This window comes from Ptychodera flava, chromosome 21, assembly GCF_041260155.1.
Source record: "Ptychodera flava strain L36383 chromosome 21, AS_Pfla_20210202, whole genome shotgun sequence".
Lineage (NCBI taxonomy): Eukaryota > Metazoa > Hemichordata > Enteropneusta > Ptychoderidae > Ptychodera > Ptychodera flava.
Window position 1 is genome coordinate 15,718,042 of NC_091948.1, and position 21,452 is coordinate 15,739,493.

At 39.9% G+C, this 21,452-nt stretch overlaps 1 protein-coding gene across 1 annotated transcript; it reads left to right on the forward strand.

The window, feature by feature from the left end:
- The first annotated feature begins 19,961 nt into the window (after positions 1 to 19,961).
- On the forward strand, positions 19,962 to 20,909 carry LOC139122221 (galanin receptor type 1-like). Its single transcript, XM_070687645.1, has one exon. It carries the CDS (start codon positions 19,962 to 19,964, stop codon positions 20,907 to 20,909), a length of 948 nt encoding a protein of 315 aa, XP_070543746.1.
- Positions 20,910 to 21,452: the final 543 nt, after the last annotated feature.

A 21,452-nucleotide genomic window follows, 5' to 3' on the forward strand; every position in this document is an offset into this window, starting at 1 on the left:
AGACACTCACTATGTGAGATAATATTCTGTATATTCTAGAAGTAACAAGTCATTGACAATGACATAGTCCCCACTTGTAATAGGAGTATTAGTCTTGATGGGGCAGGGAAATGAGGTCATTAAGAAGTATCACTGGAGTGTATATGTTCAGATCTATGGACACATAGGTCTATGTCATTGTTCCCATTTTGAAACAAGAGGCATGTCTAAGTTATGGTTCTAAATCGGGAAAAAAGATCAGACCTCTAGCTGTATTGGCCTGCCAAGAAATACATATGTGCATAATAAATGAGGTACAAGATGTGACATCTTAAGGTCTACTATCCTATCAAAATTGAAGCGTAAAGAACTTGTGGTTACTGAGTTATGCATATATATGCATATTCAAGGTCAAAGGTCATCAAGGTCACGTGACATTTTGAAAAAAAACCCCGTTGTATTGCTAATTAATCCATATATGCCAAAATTCAGACCTCTAGCTCTATTGGCTTGCCCACAATTATATATGGGCATAATTAATGAGGTAAAGCATGTGTTGTCATAAGGTCTCCCATCCTACTAAATATAAAGGACATAGCACTTGTGGTTACTTATTTATTGACATAATCGTGTATTTTAGGTAAAAGGTTATCGAGGTCACATGACATTTTGTCAAAAAAATTTTTATCCTATAGTCTGTCCCTATATACTAAAAATCATACATTTACCTCTATTGGCTTGCTCAAAATTAGATATGCACATAATTAATGAGGTACAATATGTGGCTTCATAAGGTGTCCCATCATACCAAATATGAAGGGTGTAGCACTTGTGGTTCCTGAGTTATGGACAAATATGTATATTTGAGGTCAAAGGTCATTGAGGTCACGTGACATTTTTTTCAAAAAATTGTATTGCTAAGTTATCCCTATATACCAAAAATCAGACCTCTAGCTCTATTGGCTCGCTCAAAATTAGATATGTGCATAATTAATGAGGAACAATATGTGGCGTCATAAGGTGTCCGATCATACCAAATATGAAGGGTGTAGCACTTGTGGTTACTGAGTTTTGGACAAATATGTATATTTGAGGTCAAAGGTCACCGAGGTCACGTGACATTTTGTCAAAATAATTGTATTGCTAAGTTATCCATATATACCAAAAATCAGACCTCTAGCTCTATTGGCTCGCTCAAAATTAGATATGTGCATAATTAATGAGGTATAATATGTGGCGTCATAAGATGTCCCATCATACCAAATATGAAGGGTGTAGCACTTGTGGTTACTGAGTTATGCACAAATATGTATATTTGAGGTCAAAGGTAATTGAGGTCACGTGACATTTTGTCAAAAAAATAGCATTGCTAAGTTATCCGTACATACCAAAAATCAGACCTCTGGCTCTATTGGCTCGCTCAAACTTAGATATGCACATAATTAATGAGGAACAATATGTGGCGTCATAAGGTGTCCCATCATACCAAATATGAAGGGTGTAGCATTAGTGATTACTGAGTTATGGACTAGTATGTATATTTGAGGTCAAAGGTCACCAAGGTCACATGACATTTTGTCAAAAAAATTGTATTGCTAAGTTATCCATATATACCAAAAATCAGACCTCTAGCTCTATTGGCTTGCTCAAAATTAGATATGCACATAATTAATGAGGTACAATATGTGGCATCATAGGGTGTCCCATCATACCATATATGAAAGGTTTAGCACTTGTGGTTACCGAGTTATGGACAAATATGTATATTTGAGGTCAAAGGTCACGTGACATTTTGTCAAAGCGTCTGAGATATCTGCGTGAATGGATGGACTCACATGGATGGACTAACTGACTGACATGACCCAATCTATGAGCCCCCTGGACTTTATCTGTGGGGACTAAAAACTGTGTCACTGCATCCTTTTTGCAATATGAATACGATGAGAAACTAAATTTTTATTTTTCTTGGCCTTATACATGGGAGTCTATGGACTGCCTTATACATGGGAGTCTATGGACTGCCTTATACATGGGAGTCTATGGACTGCCTTATACATGGGAGTCTATGGACTGCCTTATACATGGGAGTCTATGGTCTGCCTTATACATGGGAGTCTATGGTCTGCCTTATACATGGGAGTCTATGGTCTGCCTTATACATGGGAGTCTATGGAGGTGAAAACTAAAAAGTCCTCTACCACGGCCAAATTTGATCGCATTGTGAAACAAATCAAGATGCATCTGTATGAGGTAGAGTACTATCCTTTTACCAAGTTTGAAGGAAATCGCTCCAGGCGTCTCTGAGATATCTGCGTGAACGAAAAAAGTCATAAAATATGCAAATGAGCAATTAATTAATAAGCCACACCCACCAAAATCTAATCAGATCTAAGTCTCATCATGATAATACCAAATACCAAATTGCATGACATTGGACCTAAGGGTTCTTAAGTTATGAGTGGAACAAAATCTGTCTACGGACGGACGGACGGACGGACGGACAGACGGACGGACAGACGGACGGACAGACGGACGGACGGACAGACGGACACACACACAGACATTGTGGCGACATAGGACACCTTTGGTGCTTCGCACCACGGTGTCCAAAAATGAGTTTCGACAAGGAAAAAACAAGGAAAATTGCCCCCGAACATACTAATATGTATATTTCATCAAGATTTCATCAAATACGGCCAAGTTTTTTTGAAAATTAGGTTTTGTTTCAAGTTGGTTAAATTTTGTTACAAATAGGGTTGATTGTTACAAATAGGGTTGACACGTCAACCCTATTTGTAACAATCAACCCAATTTGTAACAAAAGTAAACCCCATATAGGTTTAGTATGATTTCGGTCAGAAAACAGGATTTTTAACATTTTTGACCGAAAATGGTGAAAATTGCCCCAAAACAAACCTTTGGCATGTATCTGCACAACTCGATTATATCTTACGAGTAGGCCTCTTAAACTAGGCAACCTGCACAACGAAAGGTAATCTAACGAGCATTTTCGGAAAAAATAAGGTTTGACAAGGAAAAAATAAAAATTGCCCCAAAACATACTAATATGTATATTTCATCAAGATTTCATCAAATACGGCCAAGTCTTTTAGAGAGTTAGGTTTTGTATCAAGTTGGTTAAATTTTGTTACAAATAGGGTTGATTGTTACAAATAGGGTTGACACGTCAACCCTATTTGTAACAATCAACCCAATTTGTAACAAAAGTTAACCCAATATAGGTTTAGTATGATTTCGGTCAGAAAACAAGATTTTTAACATTTTTGACCGAAAATGGTGAAAATTGCCCCAAAACAAACCTTTGGCATGTATCTGCACGACTTGATTACATCTTACGAGTAGGGCTCTTATCCCTACGAACCTGCACAACGAAATTTAATCTCACGAGCATTTTCGGAAAAATGAGTTTCAACAAGAAAACAAAGAAAATTGCCCCCGAACATACTAATATGTATATTTCATCAAGATTTCATCAAATACGGCCAAGTTTCTTTGAAATTTAGGTTTTGTTACAAATAGGGTTGATTGTTACAAATAGGGGTGACACATGTCACCCCTATTTGTAACAATCAACCCAATTTGTAACAAAAGCAGTTTCGGAAAAATGAGTTTTGACAAGGAAAAAAAAAGAAAATTGCCCTCAAACATACAAATATGCATATTTTATTAATATTTCAACATATACGGCAAAGTTTTTTTGAAAATTAAATTTTGTTACAAATAGGGTTGATTGTTACAAATAGGGGTAATACACTTTCTTGCCAACTTTCATGGGTGGAAGTTGGCGGAGGCCTGTGCCAACTTGCCAACTTACTTGCCAACTTTCATACTGGCAAGTTGGCGGGGGGCCTCTGCCAACTTGCCAACTTACTTACTTGCCAACTTAAATGGATGGAAGTTGGCAGGGGCCTCTGCCAACTTGCCAACTTACTTGGAACCTTTCATTCAGGGAAGTTGGCGGGGCCTCTGCCAACTTGCTGTGCCAACTTACCAACTTACTTACTTGCAAACCTTCATGGGTCTAAGTTGGCGGGGACCTCTGCCAACTTGCCAACTTACTTACTTGCCAACTTTCATGGGTGGAAGTTGGCGGGGGCCTGTGCCAACTTGCCAACTTACTTGCCAACTTTCATACAGGGAAGTTGGCGGGGGCCTCTGCCAACTTGCCAACTTACTTGCCAACTTTCAATGGGGAAGTTGGCGGAGGCCTCTGCCAACTTCCACGTATGAAAGTTGGCAAGTAAGTAAGTTGGCAAGTTGGCAGAGGCCCCCGCCAACTTCCCCATTGAAAGTTGGCAAGTAAGTTGGCAAGTTGGCAGAGGGTCCCACGAACTTGGAAACTTCCACAAGTTTGCTATTGAATTATGTACCAGACGATAGCCACCGACTTGGTATTTCAGAGTTTGAAGTTGTACCCAAGAGGGGGAAGTTGGTCGACAAAACCTGAAACTTGTACATCCTGCATATCATTAGCATCTCATTGTCGGCTACATGGACTGTCTGACGGAAGTTGGCGGGGGCCTGTGCCAACTTGCCAACTTACTTGCCAACTTACATGGGTGGAAGTTGGCGGGGGCCTCTGCCAACTTGCCAACTGACTTACTTGCCAACTTTCATTGGTGGAAGTTAGCGGGGGCCTCTGCCAACTTGCTAACTTACTTGCCAACTTTAATGGGTGGAAGTTGGCGGGGGCCTGTGCCAACTTGCCAACTTACCTACTTGCCAACTTTCATGGGTGGAAGTTGGCGGGGGCCTCTGCCAACTTGCCAACTTACTTGCCAACTTTCATGGGTGGAAGTTGGCAGGGGCATCTGCCAACTTGCTAACTTACTTGCCAACTTTCATGGGTGGAAGTTGGCAGGGGCCTCTGCCAACTTGCCAACTTACTTGACTTGGCGGAGGCTTGTGCTAACTTACCAACTTACTTGCCAACTTTCATTCTGGGAAGTTGGCGGGGGCCTCTGCCAACTTGCCAACTTACTTACTTGCCAACTTTCATGGGTGGAAGTTGGCGGGGGCCTCTGCCAACTTGCCAACTTACTTGACAACTTTCATGGGTGGAAGTTGGCGGGGGCCTCTGCCAACTTGTCAACTTACTTACTTGCCAACTTTCATGGGTGGAAGTTGGCGGAGGCCTCTGCCAACTTGCCAACATACTTACTTGCCAACTTTCATGGGTGGAAGTTGGCGGGGGCCTCTACCAACTTGCCAACTTACTTGACAACTGGGAAGTTGGCGGGGGCCTGTGCCAACTTGCCAACTTACCTACTTGCCAACTTTCATGGGTGGAAGTTGGCGGGGGCCTCTGCCAACTTGCCAACTTACTTGACAACTTTCATGGATGGAAGTTGGCGGGGGCCTCTGCCAACTTGCCAACTTACTTTCTTGCCAACTTTGATGGGTGGAAGTTGGTGGAGGCCTGTGCCAGCTTGCCAACTTACTTGCCAACTTTCATGGGTGGAAGTTGGCGGAAGCCTGTGCCAACTTGCCAACTTACTTACTTGCCAACTTTAATGGGTGGAAGTTGGCAGAGGCCTCCCCCAACTTGCCCATTGAAAGTTGGCAAGTAAGTTGGCAAGTTGGCAGAGGCCCCCGCCAACTTCGGCCCATGAAAGTTGGCAAGTAAGTAAGTTGGTAAGTGGGCAGAGGCCCCCGCAAACTTCCCCATTGAAAGTTGGCAAGTAAGTTGGCAAGTTGGCAGAGGATCCCACGAACTTGCCAACTTCCACAACTTGGCAAAGGGCGCCACCAACTTCCACGTATGAAAGTTGGCAAGTAAGTAAGTTGGCAAGTTGGCAGAGGCCCCCGCCAACTTCCCCATTGAAAGTTGGCAAGTAAGTTGGCAAGTTGGCAGAGGGTCCCACAAACTTGGAAACTTCCACAAGTTTGCTATTGAATTATGTAACAGACGATAGCCACCAACTTGGTATTTCAGAGTTTGAAGTTGTACCCAAGAGGGGGAAGTTGGTCGACGAAACCTGAAACTTGTACATTCTGCATATCATTAGCATCTCATTGTCGGCTACATGGACTGTCTGCCGGAAGTGGGCGGGGGCCTGTGCCAACTTGCCAACTTACTTGCCAACTTTCATGGGTGGAAGTTGGCGGGGGCCTCTGCCAACTTGCCAACTTACTTACTTGCCAACTTTCATATGTGGAAGTTGGCGGGGGCGTCTGCCAACTTGCTAACTTACTTGCCATCTTTAATGGGTAGAAGTTGGCGGGGGCCTGTGCCAACTTGCCAACTTACTTACTTGCCAACTTTCATGGGTGGAAGTTGGCGGGGGCCTCTGCCAACTTGCCAACTTACTTACTTGCCAACTTTCATGGGTGGAAGTTGGAGGAGGCCTCTGCCAACTTGCCAACTTACTTGCCAACTTTCATACCGGGAAGTTGGCGGGGGCCTCTGCCAACTTGCCAACTTACTTACTTGCCAACTTTCATTCTGGGAAGTTGGCGGGGGCCTCTGCCAACTTGCCAACTTACTTGATAACTTTCATGGGTCTAAGTTGGCGGGGACCTCTGCCAACTTGCCAACTTACCTGCCAACTTTCATACAGGGAAGTTGGCGGGGGCCTGTGCCAACTTGCCAACTTACTTCCCAACTTTCAATGGGGAAGAAGCCGGAGGCCTCTGCCAACTTCCACGTATGAAAGTTGGCAAGTAAGTAAGTTGGCAAGTTGGCAGAGGCCCCCGCCAACTTCCCCATTGAAAGTTGGCAAGTAAGTTGGCAAGTTGGCAGAGGGTCCCACAGCTTGGAAACTTCCACAAGTTTGCTATTGAATTATGTAACAGGCGATAGCCACCGACTTGGTATTTCAGAGTTTGAAGTTGTACCCAAGAGGGGGAAGTTGGTCGACGAAACCTGATACTTGTACATTCTGCATATCATTAGCATCTCATTGTCGGCTACATGAACATAATCTAATATTATCTGTTCGAGAGTGGTTTGCCTGCAAGTTTCCCGGGATAATTTACAAATCCAGCTTATGTACTTTGGTTATAGTATTTTTAACAGCTGCGAAATGGGCGCAGAAGTGAAAATCGTGACAGATGTCCATTCCCGTGACCTATCAAAAACAGCAAAATTCGGCACAATCATGCGTGATTGTTTAAAATGCAAAAAAAAGAGACTGGATTCGGGTGGTTTTAAATCAGGCAGGTAATCCCGTGAGCGATACAAATCTGAGAAATTGGCATACGGAAGGATTTTGAGGCAACCTCGCCAAGGGGCCGTGTCTTCTTATTAACTTTGCTGCATATAACAATATCTCTTGTTGATAGCGAAGAATCGTTCAGAAAAGACCTTGCTTACCCAAAACCATCAGTTGTGACGTATTTGCGGGGACGGAGAGTCATAACTACACCCATTTAGTTGCTTAATACTTCGCGAAAAAAACGGCTTATTGATATACATTCAAATATTTCTGCTCATTGGAGCTATTAGAAGGTTGAATCAGGGCAGTTTTCACAATATTTCGCAAGAGGCAATATTTCGTTCTTGGCCATATATATTTACCGACCGATTTCTTAAATGTTTCTGCTGTATTTCAGATCGACAAGACTCCGTTCCCAGTTACACGAGAGAGAGAGAGAGAGAGAGAGAGAGAGAGAGAGAGATTTAAGAATGAAATGTGATGAAGCAGAATAGTTTTAGTATCAGCGATGAGGACTTGCAACAATGCAGCAACACCCTCAGCAAAGATAAAATGACAAAGGAAAAGGGAATTGCTGTACGTCGTTTGATGACTTGTGACACTACTTCTGCATATGTCTTAAGTCTGTCAGTCAAGTCTTACAATTTTTAGTGTCTTGAAGTCTGAAAAAAAATTTAGAAGAATGTCCTACGTAAGGCAAGAAATCGTGTTAGGGTCGACTATTTTGTGCGATGCTTATCTTTCTTCCGTACAAAGGTGAAAGATTTCAAAATCGCTTTCCCCTCAAGTTTGGTTTTCGTGTTTTCCCATTCTGTTGATTAGTTACTCCTTTTCTCATCCACAATCAATTTTTCTAATGGTAAAATTTTCCAACGTGACTACGCTTTCATGTACCATTATTTTGACATGGCTACATGTAAAAAACCAGTTGACATTCTGTATCGAGAGGCTGATGGCAGAGAGAAAAAGTTGAATCTATCTGTTACCCTCATCGACAGTTATTGTATGTATGACTATTTATGGCTTGTCAATTTAAACAAAAATATGATCAAAATATATTTTTCACTCTTTGTTTATCACTGGCTTTATGGAAACTCAAAATTTCAGATTAATCGTTTAAAATTGGAACTATCTTGCTATCAAGCGTATGATGGGTATATGTTAAAGGGGCACTACCAAGATGAGCAAAATGTCGGTCCAACACAAACATATGTTCACGTGCTTCAACAGCTTAAGTTTTCAGGGCAAAGTTCAATTCATCACTACGACATCAAACCAAACTATTTGCAGAAAGGGGCAACTTGAAACTTATGGCCACCAATATACCAAATTTTCACTCCTTGTAAAAATCACCATTTTAGGTTTTTTATAATGTAATTTCATCTGATATATTGTTCAATAATCTTTGTGGTCCCATCGAGGTACAACTCGTGAGTAATAGATCACCTACAAAGAGCAGTAAAATCAAGTTGATACCAAAGAAATATGTACCTAAAGAATAGTCAGTTTTCAACTCGGGTACCACGTTACTTATGAGGAAACCCCCCTAAAAAAATAATGGTGCCAGATTACGTGTAAAACATACTTTGCTAATGGTATACATAGACATTAGCTATGAAAGACATTTCCTTTCACACCAACTTTGGTACATTATAGAAGTCGTACTCGAAATACATTGTCATGGGTTGCTGTGCTTTGGCTATGGCTGGTATGACGTCATCCGTTTGTGGCGGTACCATTTCTGTAATAATGCCCCAAGTTAAAATACTAGTAGCATATAAAACAGCCAATAATGTTGCATTCTATTGAAGGCTTTTTTGAAATCGATATATGCAAAATATGATCTTCCCGACAAAGAGATAAAACAGAAGGAAAAATTTGTTCGGGCTGGAATTGCTGTGATGCCTTCAACATGAATAAACCAGGTTTTCATCTATATCCTTAATGATCTAGTCCTTTCGTGATGAATTTTGATTTAAGCGATCAAATATTTTCTTTGACACTAACCGCTACTTAATCATCATCCTGGTATATATGATACTACTACTACTACTACTACTACTACTACTACTACTACTACTACTACTACTACTACTACTACTACTACTACGCATGTGTAGACGTCGTGGTAGTGTGCTCTGAGTTTTGCTACAGTTTTTGAGTCCTTCAGTGTTTTCCGGACTTACATCGGTGTTTCATCTGATTTTGCTCCGGTTGTGGACTGCTGCTGTCAAGTTTTTTGTGTGTTTCAACTTTCGATTGAAGAGATTTTTGCGGATTCCCTCAGTGGTTTCCGTGTGCTGTTTCCTAGGCCAAGATGGCCGCGCCATTCATTGACAATGGACGCTTAGCTACGTTTGCCGGCCTCACGAGGAAACATGGTGTCAAGTGTGAATCCATGGAAGGAGTCTCCGTTGAAAAGTATTTACAGGCCATTTCATCGATTACTGGTCCACAGAATATTATTGCTGCTTCAAGAGTTTACGGTTCAGTTATCGTTTATTTCAACTCAGTTACATGGGTGGAAAACGTGTGTGTGAATGGTTTTGAACTGAACGGCTACACGATTCAAGTTGAGCCTGTTGTGAAAGCAGCGACAAAAGTCATCGTATCAGGGGTTCCACCGTTTATTCCCAATCATGTGATTGAAAGTGAACTCCTTACTTTTGGTAAACTGGTGAGTAAAATCAAAACGATTCCTCTCGGATGCAAAAGTGAACAATTGAGACATGTACGATCCTTTCGAAGACAAGCTTTAGTGCTGATCGATGCCGACTTCCACGGTACATGGGAAGGACCTTTAACGGTCGAACACGAAGGTAAAAGATACAGAATTTTTCTTTCAACTGAAGAAATGAAATGTTTCAAGTGTGGTCAAAAGGGACATGTTCAACGTGATTGTCAACAATCACTCCAAACCGAATCAACTGCTACATTGCAAGGAAAAGACAATGCCACCTTAATTAACGACAGTCAGTTTGAAAGAGGTGACAAAATTCCGACCAACAACGATGAATCTGTTCAACGTCCGATGGAACCAATCAGTGGTGATTCGTCGACTGTTTTCAATCACGACACAGTTGTACGTCAACGTGGAAATGAAGACACAACAATGGCTGATAACGTTGATGGTCATAACGTCACGGACTTTTCTGATGAAAACGTTATTGATACTCACAGTAGCTCACAACAGAACAGTGATGGCCATGGTAAAGAGGAACAAGACAGTATGGTTTGTAATAACGAAAATGACAAAGTTCAAAGTGAACCGGCTTCAGAAATTGATACAGAAACTGTTTTGAACACTGACAAAACGAATGACAACGGAATTTCAAAGGTAGACGATGTTACTGATGATGAGAGGGTACGAACCCCTCCATCGCCTTTCCCCCCTTCTCTGGACCTTTGTTTTACGCAAGCTTCGGAATCTTTGTTGTCTTCTCCGGCTTGCACTCCGTCGCTTGTACTCTCCGGACTTTCTGATTTCGTTCCGGATTCTCAAGACATTGCAGACAAGACCAATGCATCGATGGATATGGATATGTCTGCAGATGTTTCTCAGAGCATCTCATTCTCACCGCTTTCTACTCAACGCATTGCAAGCCAGTCAACAGAAGACAGTTTGAAAGATTCATCGCAAAGAGAGACTGATGACAATGAATCTGTGCTGTCGGACATTTGAGATTCTTCGTTTTTCCATGATCTATCGACTCAATCGATTGCAGATTTCTTGGAAAATACAAAGCACTCAAAGAAGTTTATTCAGGATTGTTTTGACTTTCATCCAAATTTGAAAGAGCTTGCGAAAATGTTGCTGGGATATCGCTCTTCACAGCCTCTGAACAGCGCAACGAGAGCTCGCATCTACAAACTGGTACGTAAATCAAGGACTATATCAGAACTACTGGTAGGTCAACTGCGATTGAGTCTTCACTTTAATTCATATTCGTTATGTGGAAGCATCTCACATTCCTGTTTATATACATGGCTCTGTCCTGTGTAACGCTGAATGTTCGTGGGTGTCGAGACTCGATGAAACGCTTTCAAGTTTTTGATTTTCTCAAGCATACCAATCCGGCTTCTTGTTACCTTTTACAAGAAACTCACAGCATACCCAGAGATGAAAAAGTATGGCCTTTGATTTGGAGAGGACGTTGTATTTTGTCGCATGGTTCAACAAACAGTGCAGGCGTCGCTATATTGTTTTCACCCTCCTCTACAATTGATATCATTCGTACATCAGAACCAATTCCTGGACATTTACTTCACGTGCAAGCAAATGTTGATGGCAGCCTAGTCAATATTATTAATGTGTATGGACATACTACCTCCAATGAACGGTTGTGGTGTTTTACCAAGCTAAATGATCTACTATCAAGTTTAGATGTTGACAGTGTAGTTATTCTTGGTGGAGACTTTAATTGTACTCTGAATGAAGAATTGGACAGAATCAATTGTAAGGAGTCTGACATGTGTGCAGTTCGTCATTTTAACAATTTAATTCACAAGTACAGGCTTGTTGACAGTTGGCGTCACTATCACGGGGACAGCCGTAATTACACCTGGCACAGAAATGACAAAAAGGCTCGTCTTGACAGGATTTACATCAACAAGTGGATGAGATCTCGCATCACGGTGGCTTCAATTCATCATTCTTCGCTCACCTTTTCGGATCATTCATTGGTAAAGTTAAGAGTTACACAGAAAGACGTCAAACACATCGTCGTACACCACGCCCTCTTCAGCGGGTCTTATCACCCAACGCCGAAAAGGTTGAAAAGGATCTCAGGCCCTGAAAGCTCGATTGTGTACACACAGACAATGAGGAGCTTACGACCCGACATGACTTTGTAAAACGTATTCGTGATTGGCTAATTCTGATGATATGTTCTCATGAATAATTAATTAACCCCCATTCATACTTCCGCAGTTTCCCGGCGTAATCTGCCAGAGCTTGATTTTTGCGTAGGTCAGCGGAGCGGAAATTATTGCTCTGGCCTGCGAGAATGGTCAAACATCGCAACCCGATATGGTGTCTCAATACAAGTATCTTAAAGCATGAACACTATAAAGATATTATTTCGCATTTTTGGTTGAACTGGAGACAGCGACAGAATAACTATTGTGATTTGTTGACATGGTGGGAGATAGGAAAATGGAAAATTAAACTTTTAACTCAGCAGTATTGTGCTTCGAACCAGTACAACCTGAAAGGGGATAAATTACGCCTAGAAAGGGAAATTCGAGAACTTGAGAAAAAGTTACATGAAGACAAAAGTCTCTTTGATGAATATCAACAAAAGAAAAGTTCTCTGGCTCAGTTAGTGGATGTGGAGAGCAGAGGTGCAGCTGTACGATCTCGTCACCAATTACTTACTCACAGTGATGTTTCGAACAGTTTCTTCTTTTCTCTTGAACGAGAGCGGGGAAGGTCAAAGCCCATTATCCACATGAAACGTGATGACGGCTCAATAACGGAAAATCCCGATGAAATTCGTGACATTTTTTACAATTTCTACAAGGAGCTTTATTCTGCTGAAAATGTTGACTGTGATGCCCAATCTGCAATTCTCGACAATTTGGTACAATTGAACGAGGAGGACCGTGATTACCTTGATGGTGAAATTACTCTTGATGAACTTACTTTTGCTGTTAAGCAACTTTCAACTGACCGTTCTCCAGGTATGGATGGTTTGCCTAATGAATTTTACAAAACATTTTGGTCTGTTATTGGTCGAGACCTTCATAAAGTTTTCATTGAGTGTTTTCGTAATGATCTGCTTCCTATTTCTTGTCGGAGAGCCGTGCTTAGTCTTCACCCGAAAGCTGGAGACAACACTTTAGTCAAGAACTGGAGACCCATTAGCTTGTTATGTAGCGACTATAAAATTGTCACGAAAGCTCTTTCAATTCGTTTACGTAATGTCCTTTCCAAATAATCCATGTTGATCAGTCTTGCGCTATTACAAATCGTCACATATTTGATAATGTGAATTTATTACAAGATAGTATTTTCTATGCCAACGACACAAACTCACCTCTGGGTATTGTTGCTCTAGACCAGGAAAAGGCTTTTGACCGTGTCAGCCATGATTACCTTTTTAAAACTCTGAGCTCTTTTGGTTTTGGCCCCCGCTTTATTAATTACATTAAAACACTCTATACAGATATTCAGTCAGTTTTAAAGATAAATAGTTCCATTACCTCTCCAATTTCAATTAATCGTGGGATTCGTCAAGGTTGCTCTCTTTCTGGTCAACTTTATGTGATTGCCTTAGAACCATTTTTAGATAAAATTAGGAATAGCAGTAACATAAGGGGATTGATAATACCAGAAGCTCCTAGTCCTACATGCCTTTCTGCGTATGCCGACGATGTTGAAGCTTTATTACTCGAGATGAAGATTTTAGTAACTTAAAGTCCACTCTTAAGTTATATGAAAATGCATCTAATGCAAAAGTTAACCTCAAGAAATCTGAAGGTCTCTGGGCTGGTAGTTGGCGAAATCGTACTGACACGCCATTAAATATCAAATGGAACTCAACAGGGTTAAAACTGCTCGGTGTGTATGTTGGTAACTCAAATAATTATTGTCAGAAAAATTGGTCTGAATTAGTGAACATCACTGAAAACAAGGTGAAATTTTGGTCGTCTTTTGCACCTGGCATGTCTTACAGAGGTCGTGTTTTAGTCATTAATCAGCTCATTGCATCAAAATTACTTCACAGATTGACTTGTACAACTCCCGATGTTCAAACTTTTTCTTACCTTCAAACCCTTTTTCTGAGATTTTTCTGGCAAGGACGTCATTGGATTCCTTCAGAAACACTGTATTTACCTCTCATTCAAGGTGGCAAAGGCCTTATTCATCTTAAAACTCGTTGTATTTCTTTACGTCTCAGTTACATTCAAAAGTATTTGTATCAGGATGTTCATCATCCGTCGTATTATTTCACAGATTTTTATTTTAGAAGAGTTGGTGGTCTGAATTATGACAAACAGTTACTTCTCACGACTGACATTGATTTTGGTAATGCTGCTATTCCCGCTTTTCATCGTGATTTATTACATTGTTGGAATTCTGTTGACAAAATTCGTAAAGGAATCCCACTGAGTGTTCCTGACATTCTTAAAGAGCCTCTTTTTCAAAACCCACTCATTATGCATCCCGTTCATAAGTCTCCTTTTACTGTACCAGCCTTTGTCAACGCTCAAGTTACCACTATAGGTGATCTTTTCAATACTGTGGAAAATCGTTGGTTAACTTCTTCAGATTTGTGTGATAGAGTTGCGATTCATTCACAGCGTATTATTTCTATGTCTTTACAATGCGTTTACAAGGCTATTCCTATTCGTTTGAAATCCGTCATTGAAAATCATTTTTGTAACAACAATCCAAACAATGCGCCAGATACTGTGTATTCTTTTCAGCTGCAACATTCTACAAAGCACAATTATTTTCTGTGTAAAATAGAGAAAGGTGCAATTTACAAGTACTTGATAATGGTTCATCATTATGCATGTTTACCAGACAGATTAGACACCATCTGGAGGACATTTTGAGCATTCCACATTCCATCAAACCAAACTTTGCTTCATGTTATTGTGATCTCATCATAAAGAAAGAAGGGGATTACAATGGCGCATTATGCACGGAGCCTATCAAACTAGTTCTTTTTTGTTCTTTGCTGGTTTTCGTTCAGATGCCAACTGTTCTCTCTGTAATGACATTGATTCACTTTTACATACTTTCCTTGAGTGTCCAAACATTCAACCGCTTCTAGGTGTCATTTCCACTATAACATCTCGTTTAGTTTTACCTGGGCAAGCTGTAAACATTGCATGGTTTTTCATTAATCCTCCTGTTAAAAACTCTGTATTTATTCATAGACGTGCAATGTCTCTTTTTATTTACCTATCTACAATGGCTAAATTGTGTATACATTTAGCAAGAAGAAATGTGTTTAGAAACCAGGGTCCTGTTGATCCTTTGGACATATTTAAAAGCAAGATTTTCACCAGATTGAGACTTGAATTTGAATATCATCGTCTCAATGAAAATTTACATTCTTTTAATATTACTTGGGCTTTTGATGATATTCTTTGTGACACACATGATGGTCAACTCAATTTTCACATTTAAGATACTACCCTGCTTTTGTGCATCGCCAGGTTGTGTCATCTTTGAAATATTATGTGATAGGTTTAAGATATGTCTTTCTTGCTGACATTTACTGTTGTCATTCATGACGTTTTCTGTTCAATGCCGACCATCACTTTATAGTGATTTTCTTTTATTTGTATCTTATATTTCCTTTGGTTCCTTGAAATGTAAAAATTTCTTTTTACAGTTTTAGTATGTAGGGACCTATGTGAAATAAAGATATTTGAAAAACTACTACTACTACTACTACTACTACTACTACTACTACTACTACTACTACTACTACTACTACTACGAAACCATAGTCTCTTAAATGCTGATCTTGCTTATCGTCCAAGTGTAAATTGTCCAATAATCTCTGTGATTCCATGGTTTGCGTGACTTGCATATTTCAAGCTCATTTGCATAATTAATGATTTTATAGAAGCAGACATACATTGAGAACAGCTGCATCGAATTGGGTGAAATTTGCTACAAATGATGATCACACAAGGACTTATCCGCCCATGACAGACATAAAGGGGTAACATGAAAGTTAATTGACAATTTGCATATTTGATGAATTTTCCTAATTAGGGATCTATATCTGAATTGACGAGATCGAAATTGATGAAACTTGGTATGTACTATGATTTAATATTATTGAAAGTCATTACGCATTTTCACTTCAGCCAACTCCTAAATCGCATATTTAATGAACTTTCCTAATTAGGGATATATATCTTGCTTGGCTTGACCAAAGCTGAAGAAACGTACTATGTACATTGAAGATACTATGATATAACATTATTGAAAGTCATTAAGCATTTTCACCTCAGCCGATTCCTAATTTGCATATTTAATGAACTTTCCCAATTAGGGATATGTATCTGGATTAACTTGATAAAAGTTGACAGAACATGCTATGTACACTCATGATACTGGGTTAAAACAATACTGAAAGTCATTAAGTATTTTCACTTCAGCTAATCACTAATTTGCATATTGAAGAACTTTCCAAATTAGGGATATATATCTGGATTGGCATGACCAAAATTGACGAAATTTGCTATGTTTATTACACTGATTTAATAAACATGAAAGTTGTTTTAGCAGATTTAGATAAACTTATTTCTGATTTGCATATTTAATAACTTTCCTAATTAGGCATATGTATCTGAATTGACTTGATCAAAGTTGACAATACTAGTGATGAACATTGAAGATACTGAGTTAAAACATTGGAAATCATTTCGCATTTTTACTTCAGCTAATTACTAATTTGTATTTTTGACGAACATTCCTATTTTTTGATATATCCAAAATGACTTGATCAAAATTGATGAAACGTGTTTTGTGTATTGACGAAACTAAGGTAACCAAAAGTGGCTTTATATTTTTTAGATCATCTAATTACTAATTTGTATATATTCAGCCAACTTTCCTAATTTAATATATATATATATATATATATATATATATATATATATATATATATATACATATATAATGATTGGCTTAATCGAAGTTGACAAAACGTGCTGTGTACATTGAAGATACTACGATATAACATTATTGAAGTCATTTAGCATTTTTACTTCAGCAAATTACTAATTTGCATATCCAACAAACTTTCCTAATTAGGGGTATATTTTGATTGACTTGACCAAAGTTGGCGAAATGTGCTATGTACATTGTAGATACTATGATACAACAGTGAAATTTGCTACACACATTGAAGGCAATTATACTTACTATATGAAGTGGTGATGCAATGGCAATGGAAATTTAGTAGTTTTATTTCTGCTGATTACATATTTGCATACTTAATGGCCTTTGGAAGTAATCTGTGGTGAATGTTGTTCATGATGTTGATTGCAGCATTTTCAATAAAGTTGCAAACATGTGGCAAAAGTTTCTATTTACAGAAACTGCGATATATACTGAAGTACGTGGGTATTTTCAGTTCATATCTGGTCGTCTGTAGCCCTAATGATCGGGTAATTTCGTGATGAATTTTGATTTAAGCGCTAAAATATTTTCTTTGACAACAACGGCTATTTAATCACCATCCCGGTATCTATGAATAAGCCCCTGTATGACTTATTTCCCGCTGTTTGCTTTTTAAAATAAAATTCCACGATGATCGATTTTGCTTCAATGAGAGTTTCTTCAGCAATGTGATGACATGAAGTTTGGTACTGTCATTATGACTGCGTGAGCAATCACCATTTTGATTGTAAACTTTTCTGTATTTCATTCCAACATTCTTTAGAGAGATAAACAGGTACGTGTATTTGTTTTTCGAGAAAAAATAATGGAAATATTTCAAACGTTACAGCTATCGTTCCTTAAAAACATCTTTCGAATATTCCACTATCTTTAGAGATACCTTCAATTGCTCAAAGGTCTCGGAACTAGTTAGGGCCATCAACGACAGGAAGCAAGAAACACTTTCGTTTATATGTATCAAGGTAATTCTTTCAAGTCTGCTAACCTTTACACTTGAGATGCCTCGGAGCTAAATAGCCACACAAAGAAATATACCTCATCATTGCCACAACGCTTACAAACAATGAAATCAAAATCAAATGTGCCGTATTTCGTGAACGTCATTGTGTTATGTTAATTCAAAGAAGGGCTTAGGTATGTAGGGACGACTTTAGGGAATTATGTTTCCTTCCCTTTTCCTATTCGTAAAGTTTCCAATAAAAGCTTTTATTAAGGTAGTATTCACCTCGATTTTCAATTTTGTCGGATTGCTCTACGTTGATAATATATAAGAATATCTCGAACTGATTGATTTCACCCTCTGATAAGGTCAACATGTTGGGCCATTAGCCAATGATTGTGAACTGAGCAGTATGCGGTCAAGTGATCAAAGGTTGCAATTGCAGTGTTGAGTAAAGGGAATGGAGACTGTTGGTAGCCGATGCTTATTTTTATTTGATACATCACAGGTTGGAAAGGTCCATTCATTCCCCTGGCTCGTTACTACAGCCTCAGTGATTGTATGATAATTGTACACACAAGGTGACACACTCATAGGTCGGATAAAGGTATCGGATCGAGCGCACACTCAAAAAGTACCGTAACAGGAAAATCTCAATTGATCTACAGTGTATGTGAATGAGCCATGCTGTGAAGGGTGTTTTGTGATGATGATGGCAACAGCTCAGTAACTCTGATTTCAATGGCGGCGCCGTGAATAGCCTGAAAAGTGTCAGGTACGTAAGGAATCGAGGCTAGGGGGAGATCAATGAAGTGAGTACCGATGACAAACGAAAGTGATCAGGCAATATAAAATCATCAATATTTAATACCATCTATGATATTGAAGAAAAGTATTTATGGAAGTGCGGCAAGTGCAAGCTGAGAAAATCAAACTGTAAAAAGGGTGTATTTTTTGTGTATGAATAGTTCGAACAGATCGTTCATTCCCGTCTATGACTTAACATGTAGAAAATCAGTGTTTTTAAGGAAATGCGCTTCGTGGACAGCTTTTCGGACTCTCAATCTTTTACAACTTTTTCTGATCTATCGCTTGAGGAAGTTAACTTTGAAGCTCTTGGAGTCACCGTAAGAAAGATTTACCTCTTTAGAGTTAACACGGAGAAAGTCGCCATTTTGAATTTCAAATATCAGTAAATATTACTTGTTTCTCTTGTAACAAACTTTGCACAGCGACCCCAGGTTTTCACTCTTGATTTGATAAGAGAATGGTTACAGTTTCATTGAGGAAAGTTTCAGCAAAAGTATGTATTTTGCTTTCGAGTCGCGTACTATCTTAAATGTAACTTGACGTTAAATCTCTGAACACTAATTGCTGGAATGTAAACGCAAGTGACTGCACTCTGAACGAGCAAGTATGCGCTTCCTGTGTTTTAGAGAGCACTTCGCACTTTTAGGCGGTAAAACTGGCACAGAAGAAGCAAAACTCGAAAGCAGAATAGCGACACCGACGTTGGATCGGAAGACGAGAAAAGCCACACACTGAGGGAGATACGCCAGGAACAATAAACAAAATAAGAAAAAATATCTATAACAACTATACATCAAATAGAGATACTCCTTGAAGCCATACGTATAGCATTCCTTTCGTTCAAATTTCAAATTGAGCCTGTTAGTTCATAATTTAGCCAATGTACTAGACCCATCCAGAAAATAGCACGTTCGCGTACCGCCGGCGACTTTTTTTGAGATAAGTAGATTCAAGAATATTATACTTGGCACATTGTATTGTGCAGCTTTCAATTGCTTTCGATGACGATATGCTGACCATTCCAGCGATGTTTGTAATTTCAAAATAGGCTAGCATAAAAGCATCCTGATAAAGGTTAGCTACTTTTCCATCATGAAAAATTGAGAAATGTTGAACATGGAACAAGTTCCTCCGAGCGATCGCAGCGAGATATAATTTGGATATGTGAAGAGTCAATGACAGAAGAAAGCGGGTTTGAAAAAAGCGCTACGTATCCCAGAGCATCCAATTTGACTTCCTTATAATATCATGTGAAGATTAATATAAGTTCACTTTATAAGCGCCTTCCAGAGACTAGACACTTCAGTCAGTTCTCTGTAGTGTGCACCGAAAGGCGAATCTGGCAAGTTGCTTTAGTATGGTAGTTTCGATGTCAGATAACCATACCAATACCACCGAGATGGCAGGTTTAGACTATTTCTCGGTTCCTCTGAAGTTTACCGATGTAATGCAGTTGCTTGTCGGGGTGCTTGGATTCATCGGGAACGCCGTCATCTGCGCCGTGGTGCCAGCCGTCAAGATGCTTCGCACGACGCCGAACTATTTTATCGCCACTTTAGCATTTGCCGACCTGCTAGCGTCGGTCTGCACGATCGTGAAGATAGTCGTCATGCGTTATCCCATTCCGTCGGGCGTCGTTCGCGCTCTTTACTGCAAGTTTGTTCTCTCGGACGTCTTTTTCTGGGTGACGGTGACTGCTTCTGTGTTCCTGCTTGTCGGCATCACTGTCGAAAGGTATTTTGCCGTGGTGTATCCCTTCCTCTATCAAAAATGGTTCACGACGTCTGTCTCCGCTGCCATCATTGCCCTGTCGTGGTTTCTGGCGTTCATTTTCAACGTGTTCGCCCCGATCACGTATAACATGGTGGGCAACTGGTGCATCATGGTGTGGCCGAGCTTCGCTTACATGCAATTCACGGGCACGGCCATATTCCTCCTTACTTACCTTCTGCCAATGGTGTTCATGATCTTTGCCTACGTGTCAATGTTCAAGCATGTCAGAGTTGATATCTTGCCGGCCAATGCGACGCCGCCACAGACCTCCAATCCACGCCGCAAGCTGATCCAGATGTTGTGCATAGTGGCGTCCGCGTTCTTCATCTGCTGGACGCCGAACCAGTGGCTGTTCCTCTTCGCCAACAACGGCGCGTATGTCGACTTTCAATCCTGGTACTACGAGGCTACTGTCCTTATTGCTGTCTCAAACTCCTGCCTCAACCCTTTCATCTACGCGTTCAGAAGTCAGAAGTTCCGCAAGGCGATCCGTCAGCTGCTGCTTCGTGTGCCTTCGTCGTCAATGCACTCGGAAACAATCAACCAGCCTCGCATAACAAGAAGTCAACCTTAATCACATGTTATGTCTATGTACTTTCGTAATATTAGGCGATTTTATGGAGTGGCCGTCTCTTTTACGACAGAGTTTCTACGTACAATACGAAATTTTTAGATGTTTAGATTATATAACGGTGAACTTTATTGTTTCTGCATGAAATGCGATCACAGTGACGTCATTCAATTTCCCTTTATGAAGCTGAATTAAATGAACAGCTTGAGTACGCGTCACAATTTCATTCTAACTGCACATTTAATGTGCATAAATGCCGCTCAAATATTTGCCAAATGTTTTAAATAGCCTAAGGGCAGTTTCCATGATCAGTATCTCCCTTTCAACGCCATCGTGCATCTATCAGTTTCATTGACGACGACGGACGGGACTTTCAGCACGGACATGCCTCACCGTCAAGTTCCATTTCTTGTGTATATGGTTGTATCAAGACTACTTCATACCGTGCGAGTTCAATGAAATTGCTAGTGATTTCTCATATATTTCTTGCCCTACAATTTTACCTCACCGTATAATACCTATCATTTCTTTGTCGTATGGTTTAAT

Bases quoted from the DNA above. Each gene is read 5' to 3' on its own strand.
- LOC139122221 (XM_070687645.1), top strand. From the start codon at position 19,962: ATGGCAGGTTTAGACTATTTCTCGGTTCCTCTGAAGTTTACCGATGTA.